Source organism: Sapajus apella, unplaced genomic scaffold, assembly GCF_009761245.1.
Source record: "Sapajus apella isolate SASKATOON/1434 unplaced genomic scaffold, GSC_monkey_1.0 scaffold12, whole genome shotgun sequence".
NCBI classification, from domain to species: domain Eukaryota; kingdom Metazoa; phylum Chordata; class Mammalia; order Primates; family Cebidae; genus Sapajus; species Sapajus apella.
Window position 1 is genome coordinate 34,699,591 of NW_022436952.1, and position 14,470 is coordinate 34,714,060.

General features: G+C 45.6%; 1 protein-coding gene across 2 annotated transcripts in view; it reads left to right on the top strand.

The window, feature by feature from the left end:
* The window catches only part of ASIC2 (acid sensing ion channel subunit 2), a 1,112,453-nt gene that overhangs the window by 1,038,950 nt on the left and 59,033 nt on the right, over nt 1–14,470 (top strand). For both annotated transcript variants that reach the window (XM_032279315.1, XM_032279314.1), the window contains exon 3: nt 635–762. In XM_032279315.1, the coding sequence (XP_032135206.1) occupies nt 635–762 (128 nt within the window). The remainder of the gene's footprint in view (nt 1–634; nt 763–14,470) is intronic.

The window sequence follows — 14,470 nt, forward strand, 5'->3', positions numbered from 1 at the left end:
TCCCATTCTACCAATTTGGCAACTAAGGCAAGGAGTTAGCCTGGCAAAGTGACCTGAATTAGTTTCCCATTGCTGCTGCAACAGATTACCACAGATTTAGTGGCTGAAAACAACAGATTCATTATCTTAAAATTGTGGAGGTCAGAGTCCAAAATGGATTTCACTAGGCTCAATAAAATCAAGGTTGTTGGCAGGGCTGTGTTCCTCTTGGTGGTTCTAGGGGAAAAATCATTCCCCCGCCTTTTCCTGCTTCTAGAAGCTACCTGCATCCCTGGGCTCATGGCTCCTTCCTCTGTTCAAAGCCAGCAGCATAGCATTTTTCCGTTCTCTCTCTGACCTTGATCCTCCTGCCTCCTTTTCATAGGAATCTCTGCAATTACACTGGGTTTTACCTGCGTAATTTAGGATTGTCTCTCTATCTCAAGAGTTTTAACTGAATCACACCTGCAATGTCCCTTTTGCCATGTAAGGAACCTAGTCACAGTTTTTGAAGATGGGGACATGCACACCTTCGGGGGCCATTATTCTGATTATCGCAGGACATTTTCAGCATCCCTTTGAGCTTTTCAATCCCAGGACTCCCTGAGCATCTGTTGTTACTGACCCATGGCTCTGTCCGTCTTTGTTCTTTCAGAGGAAACGACATTTGAAGCAGGAGTGAAAGTTCAGATCCACAGTCAGTCTGAGCCACCTTTCATCCAAGAGCTGGGCTTTGGGGTGGCTCCAGGGTTCCAGACCTTTGTGGCCACACAGGAGCAGAGGGTAAGTTCCCTGGGCTCCCAGAACTGATGGTCCTCAGCCTCCCCCAACCCCCTGCAGAGGCACAAGGAAGAGAGATGGAATTCCCACTCAGTCAAGGTCTTTACCGTGAAACTAGAGGAAGATGTTCACTCGCCTTCTTCACCAGTTCTCCTGTACCACCTGTTGGTTTCTAAAATTGGGTGTGAAGGAAACCCAGCTCATTTTTCTTTTCACCAAACTGGTTGGGTTTTTTCTTTTCCAGACCATTCTGTCATAGTTGACTTTTTGTACAAGTTAATTTTAAAAAAAATTTTTTTTTTTTTTTTGGCCAGAGGATGCTAAGGGAAACTGCTAAACAGGGTTTGATGTGTTTTATAACTGTGTTAATACAATTCAAAGCAGCCTAGAAGAAGAAAAGGGGTGGGGCGTCCCTCTCCCATCACAGGGTTTGAGTGGAGTGAGCCCTTGTTACGTGGGCCCCTGTCTGCTCTCTTTGATATAGCACTGGGGAGGGGACCTCACCCGCCCAGCTGGGAATGCTGCATCAATTCTGTCTGTGGGTGGAGGGAGGACAGGCACAGCCTCACGTCTGAAACGAGTCTTACATCTCAAAAGGGAGACCTTCGCAAACTCTCAGTAGGGAGGCAGTCTCAAAGCAGGACTGCGGAGAGACACGGACTGTTTCTTTCTCTTATCTCCTGGATACTTGTTGCCTGGTTTTCCTAGAATAAAAGCTGTAGACACTGTGACTGGGAGGGAATCCTAAACCAGATCATCTAAGACAAGTTTCTGGGGAAGACCTTAGGCAGAGTTAAGTCTGTGAGTAGTGCAGGCACCCGCTCTGGGGTGTGGGAAAGGGAGACCCAGGGAGAACCGCGACGGAGGAACAAGGAAAGATGCATGCGTGTAACTGATGAGCTCAGGTTGCTTTTAAAATTTGGCTCAAATGTCATCTTTCATCTGGTACTGATCACAGCTGTTTAGCCATTTTATAAAATGATATTCTGCATTAAAAACTGGTTGTAGGGCCAGGCACGGCGGTTCATGCCCGTAATCCCAGCACTTTGGGAGGCCAAGGCAGGAGGACTCCTTGAGCCCAGAAGTTAAGACCAGCCTGGGCAACATCATGAGACCTTATCTCTACCAAAAAAAAAAAAAAAAAAAAATCAGCTGGGCATGGTGGTGCATGCTTTGATCCCAGCTACTTTGGTGGTAGGGGTGGGAGGATCACTTGAGCCTGGGAGGTAAAGAGGGCTAGAGTGGGCTGAGATTGCACCACTGCCCTCCAGCCTAGGAGACAGAGACAGACTCTGTCTCAAAGAAAAAAAAAATTAATCTATACATGAACTATATTATTTTTCACTCTCTGGGAAAGTGTTGATGGTGTTGCCCCTCACAAACTCTGTCCTGTACACGATGCCTGTGCAGTTAGTGAAGGCCAAGGTCAAACTTCACTGCGGCATGTAGGAAATGGGACTGCAGCTTTGATGCAGGGGCAGGAGGTGCCAGAAGCTTAGCCTGGCCTCTGCGGGCTTCCAGAGACTGAGACAGGTGGTGCAAGAGCAAAAAGGGGTATCCAAGGGTATGCAAGGTAGAAACCAAATGGCCAGGAAAATATATCCTTGAGGACAAAGAAGGAGGGCACGAGGATGGCAGGGCAAAGTTCAAGGCTAAAGCTGTGAGAGTCAAGAAGAGTGAGAACAAGGATTACCCAGCAGAGGCATGCAGACGGGCAGGCAGCCTAGGTGAGCTGACAGCCTGAGCTACTAGCCTAGGTGAGCTCTTGAGAACCGCCAAAAGTAAACAAAGCTGGGCATGGGTTGATATGGTGAGGGCAGATTTTAATCAATGATATCCTTTTGCAAAAGGGAAGAGGGTGCAGTATGAGCTCAACTCAACTCCAATTCATAGGGAGGGCCTGGGTGTTTTAAAGGGAGAATGGAGGAGTGGGCAGAGGGCTTGAACAGCAGAGTTAGAGAAGTGAGAAATCATGAAAAACAGAAAGCGGCTTGGGGGCTGGTCCTTGTGAAATGCATCTGGTTTGCTAACTGGTGCTTATTGAAGTTAGACTCCTACCCTCCCACAGAGACTGGGATACAGGGGCCTCATCTTCAGGTGTTGGCTGGAGCAAGCAGTAAATTCTCTTGGCAGCCTTGGGTTTTCTCAGACAGGCACTTTAAGAGAGGATAGAGGAGTTCTAGGGATGTGGCCCTGAGCTGTTAGAAACTATGTCAGTGTTTGTTCCAGTCTTCACAGGCCAACGAAGGGTGAGGCTTAGAAGAGAAGAGGGCTCAGAAGAGCCTGCTAGAGTTTGGTCAAGGAGAGAAAATCTGTCAACACTCCCTTCTGTTGTATGAGTAAACCTACATCAGTTCAAAGAACCAGGCACAGGTTAGACTAATCAATATGTATATAAATTCTGTGACTATCTAAAAGTAAATTTTTAACCAGTTGTCCAAGGCAAATCTGACTTTGTGGTTTGTTGAATGTACCTACCTCCAATATCCTGAATTACGTACTTGTGTTGACATCTGTCTGCTATCTACATTGTTATTAGCATGCAGAATAAGCATTCCTTGAAACCCAATGTGAAATTCTCCCCACTGCTAGTGAAGGGTGGAGAGGAGGAAGCTCTCTATAGGCTGCTATTTTCCATCAGCCTGAGAGACGTGCTTTTTCCTCCCCCTGCCCTAGCAGATCTTCCATTAGTGAGATGGAAGAAATTTCTGGGCTGGGTGGGAAGTTGAAGCTATGACTTCTAGGAAGCCTTAACTCTCTCTTTTCCTTTCCAATATGAAACAGAAGGACTCCCCATGGTGAGTAGGATGAGGAAACAGAACATATTCCCAGCTTCAAATTCGCTGTTAGCTTTGAAGTGTATTCTCAGAAAATCAGCCCCATTCATGTCTATATTTTCATGATTATTATAACTAATAAGATATTTGTTAAACATTTTACAGTCTTCAAAGCATTTCCGCATCATCTCATTTCATCATTGCATTTATATTAATAGAGAAATACAAAAACACATCCCAGAGCTAAATCTAATAATACATTATATTTACATGTATATAAAAGAGCATATTCATAGGAAATAAGACTTGAAGGAAATCAGCCAAAATACCCACAGTGGGGGAATTATGAATGATTTATTTTCTTTTCTGGGCTTTCCATCTCTTTCATATTGTGGCTTTGTTCTATTTATTCTTACAGCAAATATTTGCTGAATACCTACTATGAGTGAAGGGGTGGAGAAAGAGTGGTAAACAAAAGAGACCCAGTCTCTGCTCTAACAGAGCCTGTAGATTGGCGGTTTCTTTAACAAAAGAAAAAATCATGTTAAGGCAAGTATTTTGGGGGGATTTAGTCCCAGCTGTATCTTTCATTCCATAAGTATGCAAACCTATCCACTTGATCCAGAAGTCCTCAAACACTTCATTTCATTGATTGTTAAGAGGCATATTTTTGGCCAGGCATGGTGGCTCACGCCTGTAACCCAAACACTTTGGGAGACTGAGGCAGGCAGATCACCTGAGGTCAGGAGTTCGAGACCAGCCTGACCAATATGGAGAAACCCTGTCTCTACTAAAAATACAAAATTAGCTGGGTGTGGTGGCTCACGCCTGTAATCCCAGCTACTCAGGAGGCTGAGGCAGAAGAATCACTTGAACCCAGGAGACAGACATTGCAGTGAGCCAAGATCGTGCCATTGCACTCCAGCCTGGGCAACAAAAGCAAAACTCTGTCTCAAAAAAAAAAAAAAAGGCATATTTTTGTTAACATTTTAACATTTCTGAAATAAAGATTTGTTTTACAATCAATTAAATCTTAAAATTACAATAAGCAGATAAGCAGTGCAAGCAGTGTTTGTTTCTCTTTCTTGGTGATACATACAATCATGGTGCATCTTACAGTATATGGTATATCAATAAAATATGACAGCTATGTTGCTATCAATCCAAGATTCCACTGCTTTGACTCAAAGTTTAAGGAGACGTTTCAGGAAGAAAAGGGGTGATAAGACACTAGGAAGCAGAAAGCCCTTTCCTGGAAGGTTGGTGTGAATCATGCTAGTAAAATTGACTCCAGAGTAAGAGCCCTAAGAGGAACTAGTGACTTAAAGGAATCCTACCTTGAATCTTTGTATAAATGGGAAAGTCTTTTTGCATGGTGAAAATTATCCCACCTATGCACAATTACACACACACCACTTTTCCAAACTTTTTAAATTTATTTTATTGTCCTAAAGAATATACTCTTGGGCTACAACCCAGTCCAAAGATTGCTTTCTTAACCCACATTTGCCCTAAACACAAATAAGCCAAGGTATGCCTTGGCTGCCTTCCTAGACAACCTTGAGAAGTGCCCTGGCTAGCTCGGTATACTGTGGAAGCCCCTGCACAATCCCAGGACCACCACCACCAGAGACAGGCAGCAGGATAATATGCTGCAAGCAGAAATAGAACCCGGGGAGCAGTAGAAGAATAACAACAGTTCCTACCAAAAGAGCACATGCTACCTGCCAGGCATTATACCGTAGACGCTTGAGGTGCCGTATACCATTTAATCTCCCACAACAACCCTGCAAGGGAGGTACGGCTATCTCCACTTTACAGATGACAAAACGGCATGGTTAAGTAACTTGTTCAAGGTTGCACAGCTAGGGGAGCAGCAAAGTTGGGCTTCAAGCCCAAATCTACCAGGTTCCCACACCCATGCTCTTTCTGCTCTGCCACACCGCATGGTTGTAACTCAGGAAGACTCTCTGGAGAGAGCACACAGGGAGCTAATTCAGGGAGGGACTGGCTGGCAGGCTGGTCTTTTCCTACCATAAGCCGAAAGAAATGAGGCTACTTGGTACTGTGGAGAACAAATCAGCCTAGGAGCCCAGAGCCCTGGATTCTAGTCCTGCTGTGTCATGGGACTTTCGATAGATTGCTGCCTTCTCTGGGACTCAGTTTTTTCATCTGTAAAATGAGAGGATTCCATGAGATGACCTCAAATAGCCTCTAGCATTCACCGCCTGAGAGTCCCTGCCCCTGCTCACTCAAGGACACAGGGATCACTGGAAAGTTTGGCTGAAAGCAGTTCTGCACCCACTGCCTGCTCTGCCAGCTGGCATGGGATAAGGTAAATTAGGACAAGGATGTGAGATAAATGCCCTCCCCAGCTCTGGGAGGCAGAACCTGGGCTCCTGTTAGTGAGAAGCGGGAGCTGGGGTGGAGTCGCCTAAAACTCTAGAAGAGAGGCTCTGGCCACCCTCCTTGGTAGTACCCCTTCCTCAACCCACAACCACAGTGATCACAGCACTACCCAACTTAACACCCTTACATTCCAGGGCTTTCTGTAACTTACAAAAACCTAAACCCCTTAGAATGGCTCTGGAGTCCCTGCCCAGCCTGGCCCCTGTTCGCCTCTTCAGCCTCCTCATCTGCCTGTGGTTGACAAACATGGGCCCTACATCCCAATGATGCAGAAACGTCCACCAAACACCCCGTACTCTTTGATGGCTGCCTCTGTGCATGTGTTCCCTCTGTTCCTTCCAGATACCATCCAAAGGTCATGGCCTTTAAAAAGACCTTCGCTGTCTTATCCTGCCACCTTTCAAGGAATAGTTAACTGTTCCATACGACATTTCGTATATTCATTTATTCCCTCAGCAAATATTCACTGAGCACCGAATGTGCTGGGAAAATTAAGATAAGCAAGACCTGGCTCCGGTCTTGGAGCACTCACGGAATGAAGTGGGGGACTTGGCATTTTTTATCACACTCCTAAGGAGGCAACATTCCCTGCGTGGGCTTACTTCGTGTGGATCACTGCTCCCGATGCCTACCTCTCCAGAGCTGCCTTCTTTCACCTCTCTTAACCCTTGTCTCTTAAAGACTGGGAGCTCTCTGAGGGGAAGGATTGTGTCTTTTGGATTCTGTGGCCCCAGTGCCGGGCTTTTAGATAAGCTCCATAAATACGAGTTATTGGAAGAACAAATGGATGACCAAACTCTGCCAAATGTCCCATTAAAGAGTTGCGCTGAGGGCTCTCCCTAAGGCTGTGAAGTCAGGCTGTGATGGATGTTATATTTGTATCGTTTCTGGCTTAGACACCCTAATCAAAGCAAAAGCTCATGAAAGGGGTCAGGGCTAGGAGTACAGATCTGGAAGCCATCTGTGTGGATAAGAGTGGATGCATAGATGAGAGAGTCAGCATAGAATTCTGGAATTCAGGGGAAATTAAAGGAGTGAGTAAATACATGTGAAAGTGCAAAGCTGGGATATTCATGCAGTATGGGGACAGCACCGAGCTGTCTTCAACATTGACATCACCAATCAGACTCTTTGCTTCTAATCTAAAGTGACTGCTAATGCTGGTGGGATTCCAAATCATGATTGATTGATTTTTGGAGACAGTCTCGCTCTGTCACCTAGGCTGGAGTGCAGTGGTGTGATCTTGACTCGAGAGTTCAAGCGAATCTCATGCCTCAGCCTCTGGAGTAGCTGGAATTACAGGCTTGTGCCACCACACCCAGCTAATTTTTGTATTTTCAGTAGAGACATGGTTTCGCCACTTTGGCCAGACTGGTCTTGAACTCCTGGCCTCAAGTGATCCACCCACCTCTGCCTCCCAAAATGCTGAGATTATAGGTGTGAGCCACCATGCCTGGCCTTCCAAGTCATGATTTGACATCAGAAGGCTTTGATCATCTCCCACCCTCTCTTCAAAGAGCCTGGTGGTGATTCTTGTTTTCTAAATGTTGATCCATGTATTCATCAAATATTTATTCAGCCACCTTGGTTGTACTTCTTGGGGGTCTTGGGAATGAATCTGGAGATTCTGGGCAATCAGTTGGCCCATGAACCTCATTGTTCAGGAAATTTCTTGGAAATCATGGCCCTGAGTTTATATTTGACAGCCTCAGAAACACCTTGAGGGGCCAGAGTTGGACATCACACCCCACAGGCAGCCCACTCTCACCAAGATCCTCTTTTACTACCAGCTGGAAACCATCAGGAACAAGAAGGGTTTCATTCCACAACCTAGACTTCATATTGGTTGCTCACTTAAGCTGTATCTAACGTGCCCTGAAGATGCCTAACGTCACACAACACCTTGCATCTAACCACTGCCTCTCTAGCCTGTTTAGACTATAATAAAGGCAAATAAGAATATTTAGGTCTTGCCAGCCCTAGTAACGTCTTTGGCAGGACCAGTTGGCTCTTGCAGAAGCCTAAGCCTCTGCCTTTGGTGTAAGTTGGCCACATTTCCACCACTTGGAGGGAATCCCACCATGGCTCACAGGAAGAAACAGTATCCCTCACCGCACCCCTAAATAAAAAGACCCAGCAGCATGGTGGGATGCCCACTGCCTGCTTTCGACAACTCCTCTCAAGCTTCCAAATGTAACTTCCTAAGTGCCTTTCAAAAGGGAAGACTCATTTGTCAATCTGACAGCCAGATCCGTGGTCCTTAATATCCATGTTTCACAGGCCCCATTAGAAATGGAAGCTTGCCCGGTTGGTTTTTTTTCAAGGCAGAAGAGAGAATTTATTACACATGCCTTTAGTGACTTCCAAATGGCCAAAGCTGGAGGCACATAAATATGGAAGCATCCATTTCTAACCCATCAAAGCACTGGAGAGGTGCCAGGAGGTGAGATGGCTCGCTGTGTAGACATTGCCTTCGCCATCAACAGGGTACACTGTTTCCCACGAACAGCCCAAGAATAAGAATCAATTAAGCATCCACTAGCTTAGCTGCTTAATCACTTGTTGCCACTTAGCCTCTAAAGGAGAAATATCTTCAGATCCCCAGACGATTTTGCCAAGAGTCAAGTTTTCTCCATTTTTTGCTGCACAATATGAGCTTGATTTTCTCAAGGTGGAGTTGTTGGCAGAGGACGGGAGAGGGATTAGAAGGATTCTTAAAAGAATTGCTGATTGGCTAGAATGAGCTAGGTATTGTGCTTGGCTCTGTTTGGGGAACCCAAAACTGAATCCCAGAAAAATATACTCCAGTCTTAGGAGGGAATAAAATTATTCTTTATCTTACCTCCCCATTACCTTATAGACTTTTCCTCTCCTTGCCTTCCTAAGAAAGAGTAACCAAGAAGAACTCTATCTAGTCAGTCCCCAATGTCAGTTACCTGCAGTCAACTGCAGCCTGAAAATATGACATGGAAAATTCCAGAAATAATAAGTTTTCCGTTGTGCACCATTCTGAGTAGTATGATGCAATCTCGCAGGATCCCACTTCATCCCACCCAGGACGTGAATCAGCCCTTTGTCCAGCATATCTGCACTGCAGACATACACTGCCCGCCTGCTGGTCACTTAGTCGTCATCTCAGTGATCAGATTTACCATCAAGGTGTGGCAGTGCTTATGTTCAAGTCACCCTTATTTTACTTAATCATGGCCCCGAGGAGCATGAGTCATGATGCCCGGCATATCGTTATAATTGTTCTATTTTGTTGTTATTTTTGTTTATCTCTTGCTGTGCCTAATTTATAAATTAAACTTTATCAGAGATATGTATGTATGTATGTATGTATAGGAAACAAACATGATACATAAAGGGTTGGGTACTATCTGCAGTTTCAGGCATCCACTGGGGTCTTGGAACGTATCCCCATGGATAAGGGGGGCCTGCAGTACTTGCTTATCCCTGCTTCTTCATGTCCCTTTTTCCTGCCAGCCCACCTCCAGCACTCCACTGAAACTTTTCTGTGTCAAAGTTGCCCAAGGGATCTCCTTGGCTAAACCCAGCCTTTGTTGACAGGGACACGCCTCAGTCTTTATCCCACCTGGCTCCTCAACAGCATATGGACAGTGGACCATGCCCTCCCTGAGACACACCTCTTCACTCCTGCCCGGCTTCCTCTCACCTCCCTGCCCACTCTGCCTTGGCCCCCTTCATAAGCATTTCTCCCATGCCATCCCTTACCAAGTGGCTCTCCAGGTGGCTGTATTGTCCTCTTCCAGGCTATAGTATCCTTTCCCATAATTCCCAGACTGCCACCACCCCTGGGACCTCTTTCTTGAGCTCCAGACCCAACATTCCATGGGCTGCAGAACTCCTCTCTTGGAATCCCATGAACTTCCCAAATCAAAGGTCAGAACTAAATTCATCCTCTCCCTGTCCCCACACCTGCACCCTGTAATTGATGCTCCTCTAGATTCAAAATTCTGCAAATGGCTGGAGTGCAAATCCCCATTTGCTAGCTATGGAAACTTGTACCTCATTCTCTTCATCTGCAAAATGGGGATAATGATGATTCCTACATCAGAGGGTGACTGGACAACTAAGTGGGTTCATACATGTAATACCCATAGAACAGCTGGCATACAGTGAGTGCCCAATTGATGCTAGCTGTTACTGTCCCCCACCCCAGACACTACTTTAGTTCAGCTCCTTATGTTTTTTTACCCAGATAAGAACAACAGCTGCCTCACTGGCCTCCCCAGGGCTCACTCTGTCCCCTCCCCAGCCCATTCTCTGCATCAACATGACTGTGCTAAACTACAGCGCTTCTCATCTCCCTCCCTCATGAACCACAGGATGAAGTCCAAGAGTCTCTTCTCAGATCTCCCCAGGCTGGCTCCTACCTCCCTTTGCAGTGGCCTCTCACTCTACTCCCCAGCCTCCCACACAACGCCCCGGCGATATTAAACAGAGCCCTCCTCCCAGCCTCGCACGCTGTCCCCTCGCTCCCTCTGCCAGCGACACCCTTCCCACCGTTTCATCACCTCACTTGTATGTGTCCTTCCTCCAAGATTCAGTGCAAACGTAGGCCATACCAGAGTATTACGTGGAAATCTCTAGCATAAAATGTACACATTATAACCATCTGTTTACTTATCTATCTCCCCCGCCAGACTGGGAACTCTTTGGGGATGTGATTCTATCATACTTCTGTTCTTTATATTTCAGCATTTTACATGGTGCCTTACATATAGAAGATGTTCAATAAATTGTATTGAATGAAATGAATGAAAAAATAAATGTGAGAGAGAAGGCTTTATCATGTCACAGCCTGCTTGAGAACCATTAATGTCTTTCCCAACCCATGGAATAAAGCCCAAATTCTACCTCCTGGTTCCTGCCATCACCTTTCCCAATGGTTATATCTCACTGCCCTCCAGCACAAAGCCCCCTCTCATCTACACGCTGCCCTAGATAGGCCTTGAGCCTCCTTCCTGCCCTACTCCCTGATCATCTCATATTGACATTTATTGATCACCTACTGTGTGCCAGGCACTGTGTTAGGTGTTAGGTTACCAGTGGACAAGACTAGCCTGGTTCTTCTCAGAGCTTACAGGCCAGCAGGAGAGGCAGCCAATCAATCAACCAATCAATCATGGAGTAGGAGCTATAGCTGGCTGGGTGTGGTGGCTCATGCTTATAATCCCAGCACTCTGGGAAGCTGAAGAGGGAGGTTGAAGAGTTGGAGACCAGCCTGGGCAACATAGCAAGACACCATTTCTACTAGAAGAAGAGAAGAGCTATTATTTGTCTGGTAATATGCCCCCAGTATACTGTAAACTTCTTAAGAGAAAAGATTAGGTCTTACAAATCTTAGACAGATGGATGGATGGATGACATATTGTGCAATGATTTCTGAGGGCTTACAGTCCATTTAAGTTCTGCTTAACCTTCAGATTTGGTATAACTTAAATACTCTTTTAACACTAGGAACTAAAAAGCAAGTCTTTTTATTGAGACCCATGGAAGAAAGGATGAGCTAGAAATGGTGCTGACATGGCAGCCCCAGCCTAGATCCAAGGAGCAGACCCTTGGTGGTGCCCACCCTCACTAGCATCACCAGGGAGAACCAGCTGCTCCCGCACCAGCTCTGCACTGGATCTGCCATCAAAAGCCGGCTGCTTATCTCTCAGTGGCTTATTTCCTCCTTGGACCCAGGAAGAGGAAAGGAACCCTAATGTCTATTGACTCACCTACTTTATCTTACTCAGGAGACAAGTTAATAAATCAGACCATGCCTTGGTTGGGTCCTGCTGCCCAGTGCCACGTTATCTTTTGATTCACGGGCAGCTCACTGCCTGAACTCCACACAGTGTGGTCTTGGTTTCTGACTTTTTCTTTAAAGCAGGGAAAATGGCCTATAGAGGACACTTCCATGCATAGGCTAAGAGCTGTTGTATCTTTTTCTTGGCAACTTTGAAGTTTAAAGAATCACCAACACGTCTTTTAGAAATATCAACTATAATGAATGACTGAATATGGACAGTCTTACTGACTGCCACACTCCCTTGGCAAGGGTAAGGGAAGGAGGAGCCTGAAAAAGACATCTCTTTCCTGTTCTCTCCTTCTCCTTCACGCTTGAAAACAACTATTGCCCAGCCTTCACAGCTGGAGAAGTCCATGCATTTGTTTATGTTGTGACAAATGGGCTGGACAGCCCCAGTAATCATTCTCTGTGGGCTACTAAATCATAGTGCTTATCTGTTAGACTGCTGTATCCCCAGAACACCGCTGGTCCCTCACCTGCTGAGATCTTTCACTCTCTTTCTCTCTCTCTCTCTCTCTCTCTCCCCTCCTCTTTGAGTAATTAAAATGTTTTAATAGCAGTCAACTGTCTATTAATATAAATTTAGCTAATAACACAAGGTATTTGCATGTCTTGCTCCACCCAATGAGAGAATACCCTTTGAAGGCAAGCGTTCTGCAGCAGCTCACACATGCCTAACACTGTAAACCAATGATTGAATAAATGGCAGGCATAATCAATATTGGTTCATTGATTGCTCCAAACCCTGAAGCAGATCTTCTTGTGGAAGAAGAAATCACTCTGAAATGCGAGTCCATCCCTCCCTGATTTATGCGCTATGTGTTTCGAGATAGCACTCAGAGTCCTTAAAATGGGGCCTTTGATGCATTTGGGTGACAAAGGACAGGAAGATGGCCTTGGGCCAAGGTCTGTAGGAAAGCCAAGGGGACCACAGAGGGGACAAGCAGAAGGGGAGCTGCATCTCAGCAAAGAAGCCACCCATCTCTTAGCGAAGGCAGCTGGGGCAGAGGAGAATATAAACTGGTAGGGCCTCTGGGCTGGGGAGATGGGTGGGGATGTAGCACACATCCATAAAATAAAAAAGTGTGCATTCCCTTCAACCTGGCAGTTTTACTTCTCAGAATCTGCCTTAAAGAAATACACATTCGTGTACATCAAGCAACACAGATAGAGATCTTTCCTGCAGCACTGTTTGTATGAGCAGAAATGTAGACACAACTTGAATGTTCGTCAATAGAAGGAAGATTAAATTGAGGAGGAAAAATGCCTATGCATTCCCCCTCACCCCCTGCAACAATTAAACGGGATAAGGAAGATTTGGAGATCCCTTGGGGAAAATTTCTAAGACATACTGGTAGTTGAAAAAGGCAAGTTGCAGAATAATACATACAACGTGGTTCTGTTTGTATGAAAAATATGTACACCCTAAACTACATATTTATAAGTGCACATGTGTGCTTATCAGCACACAGAAAAAGTCTAGCATGGTGCCTACCATACTGAGAGCTGCTCAGAGGAAGAGAACACAGTAAGTGTGAAGGAAGATCCTTCACTTTTACTGGATCCCTGGCATATTTATAAGTATGAATTTATGTATTCATATATTAATTGTTCAATTTTTAAGGATGTGTATAATGCAGCTATTTACAACAATGTTTTGTGATTTGGACCCAACTTCTAATAGACAGACAGGCTCACATAAAGGAGGAGGGGTCGGGCCTGCTCCATGTAGCCAGGGAGAGCCTCCTCCCTGGACTGCCCCTGTAATACCTTCCTTCCTTCCTTCCTTCCTCCACCTGACCCTACTTCTGCTCCCAGCACTTGCAGGGACATAGCGAGAGGCCTATGGCTCAGAAGCTTCCCTTTTTGGAAAAGCAACAAAAGATGGTTTCCAGTCATTTCCACCTAATTAGATTTGGGAGACATACCAGAGATACTGCGTATGCTGCATTTAGAAAGGTTCTGGACTTTATAGGAAAGGCTTTCAAGGAATTGTACCATAAGCAAAGTTTGAAAGATTTTTGTCTGTTTTTGAAGTTAGATTTTTTTTAATTACCTGGGGCTAGAGACCACAGTTCCCCATTGAAGAGGGCAGGGCATAGGTTCTAGCAGTGCCAGTCACCATGCTATTCCTCCATCCATGTAGGTTGGATTTAATTAGCTCCATGGATTAGATGAGATTCAATTAATTTGAATTGGATTGATTAGTTGCATTAGATTGACAGCTGTTTTTTAACTGTTCCTTAACTCCTAAAATCACATTCTCCTCTTCCCTACTCAATGTCTTCAGTTTCTGGACTGCACCCCTGGGATGTCCTGCTCTCGATTTTAGGAAGTTTCACATCTTCCTTCTCCACTATAAAGACAATGGGTCCTTCACTTCCATGCCTTTGCTTGTTCTGTGTCTGTCTCTGGGACTGAGACTTACTCCCATCCATGCCCAGCACCTGCCCCAGTGCTCACGACAGTGTAGGGGCTCAGATGGTGTTTGTGGAATTGAAGTGAGCCCCCAAATCTCCCCAAAAAAATCCCTGATGGGAGCCAGCAGAAGGAGAAGACCAGCCAGGGCTGCCCTAATGTCAAGCACAAAAACAGCCTCATCACTGAGGCAGCTGCTTCTGTGGCCTGCAGGGGTGATCATGAAGACTGTCTCACCCCTTTCCTGAACGCATTTCTAGTGATTACTGACGGCAGGGTGGGGAGA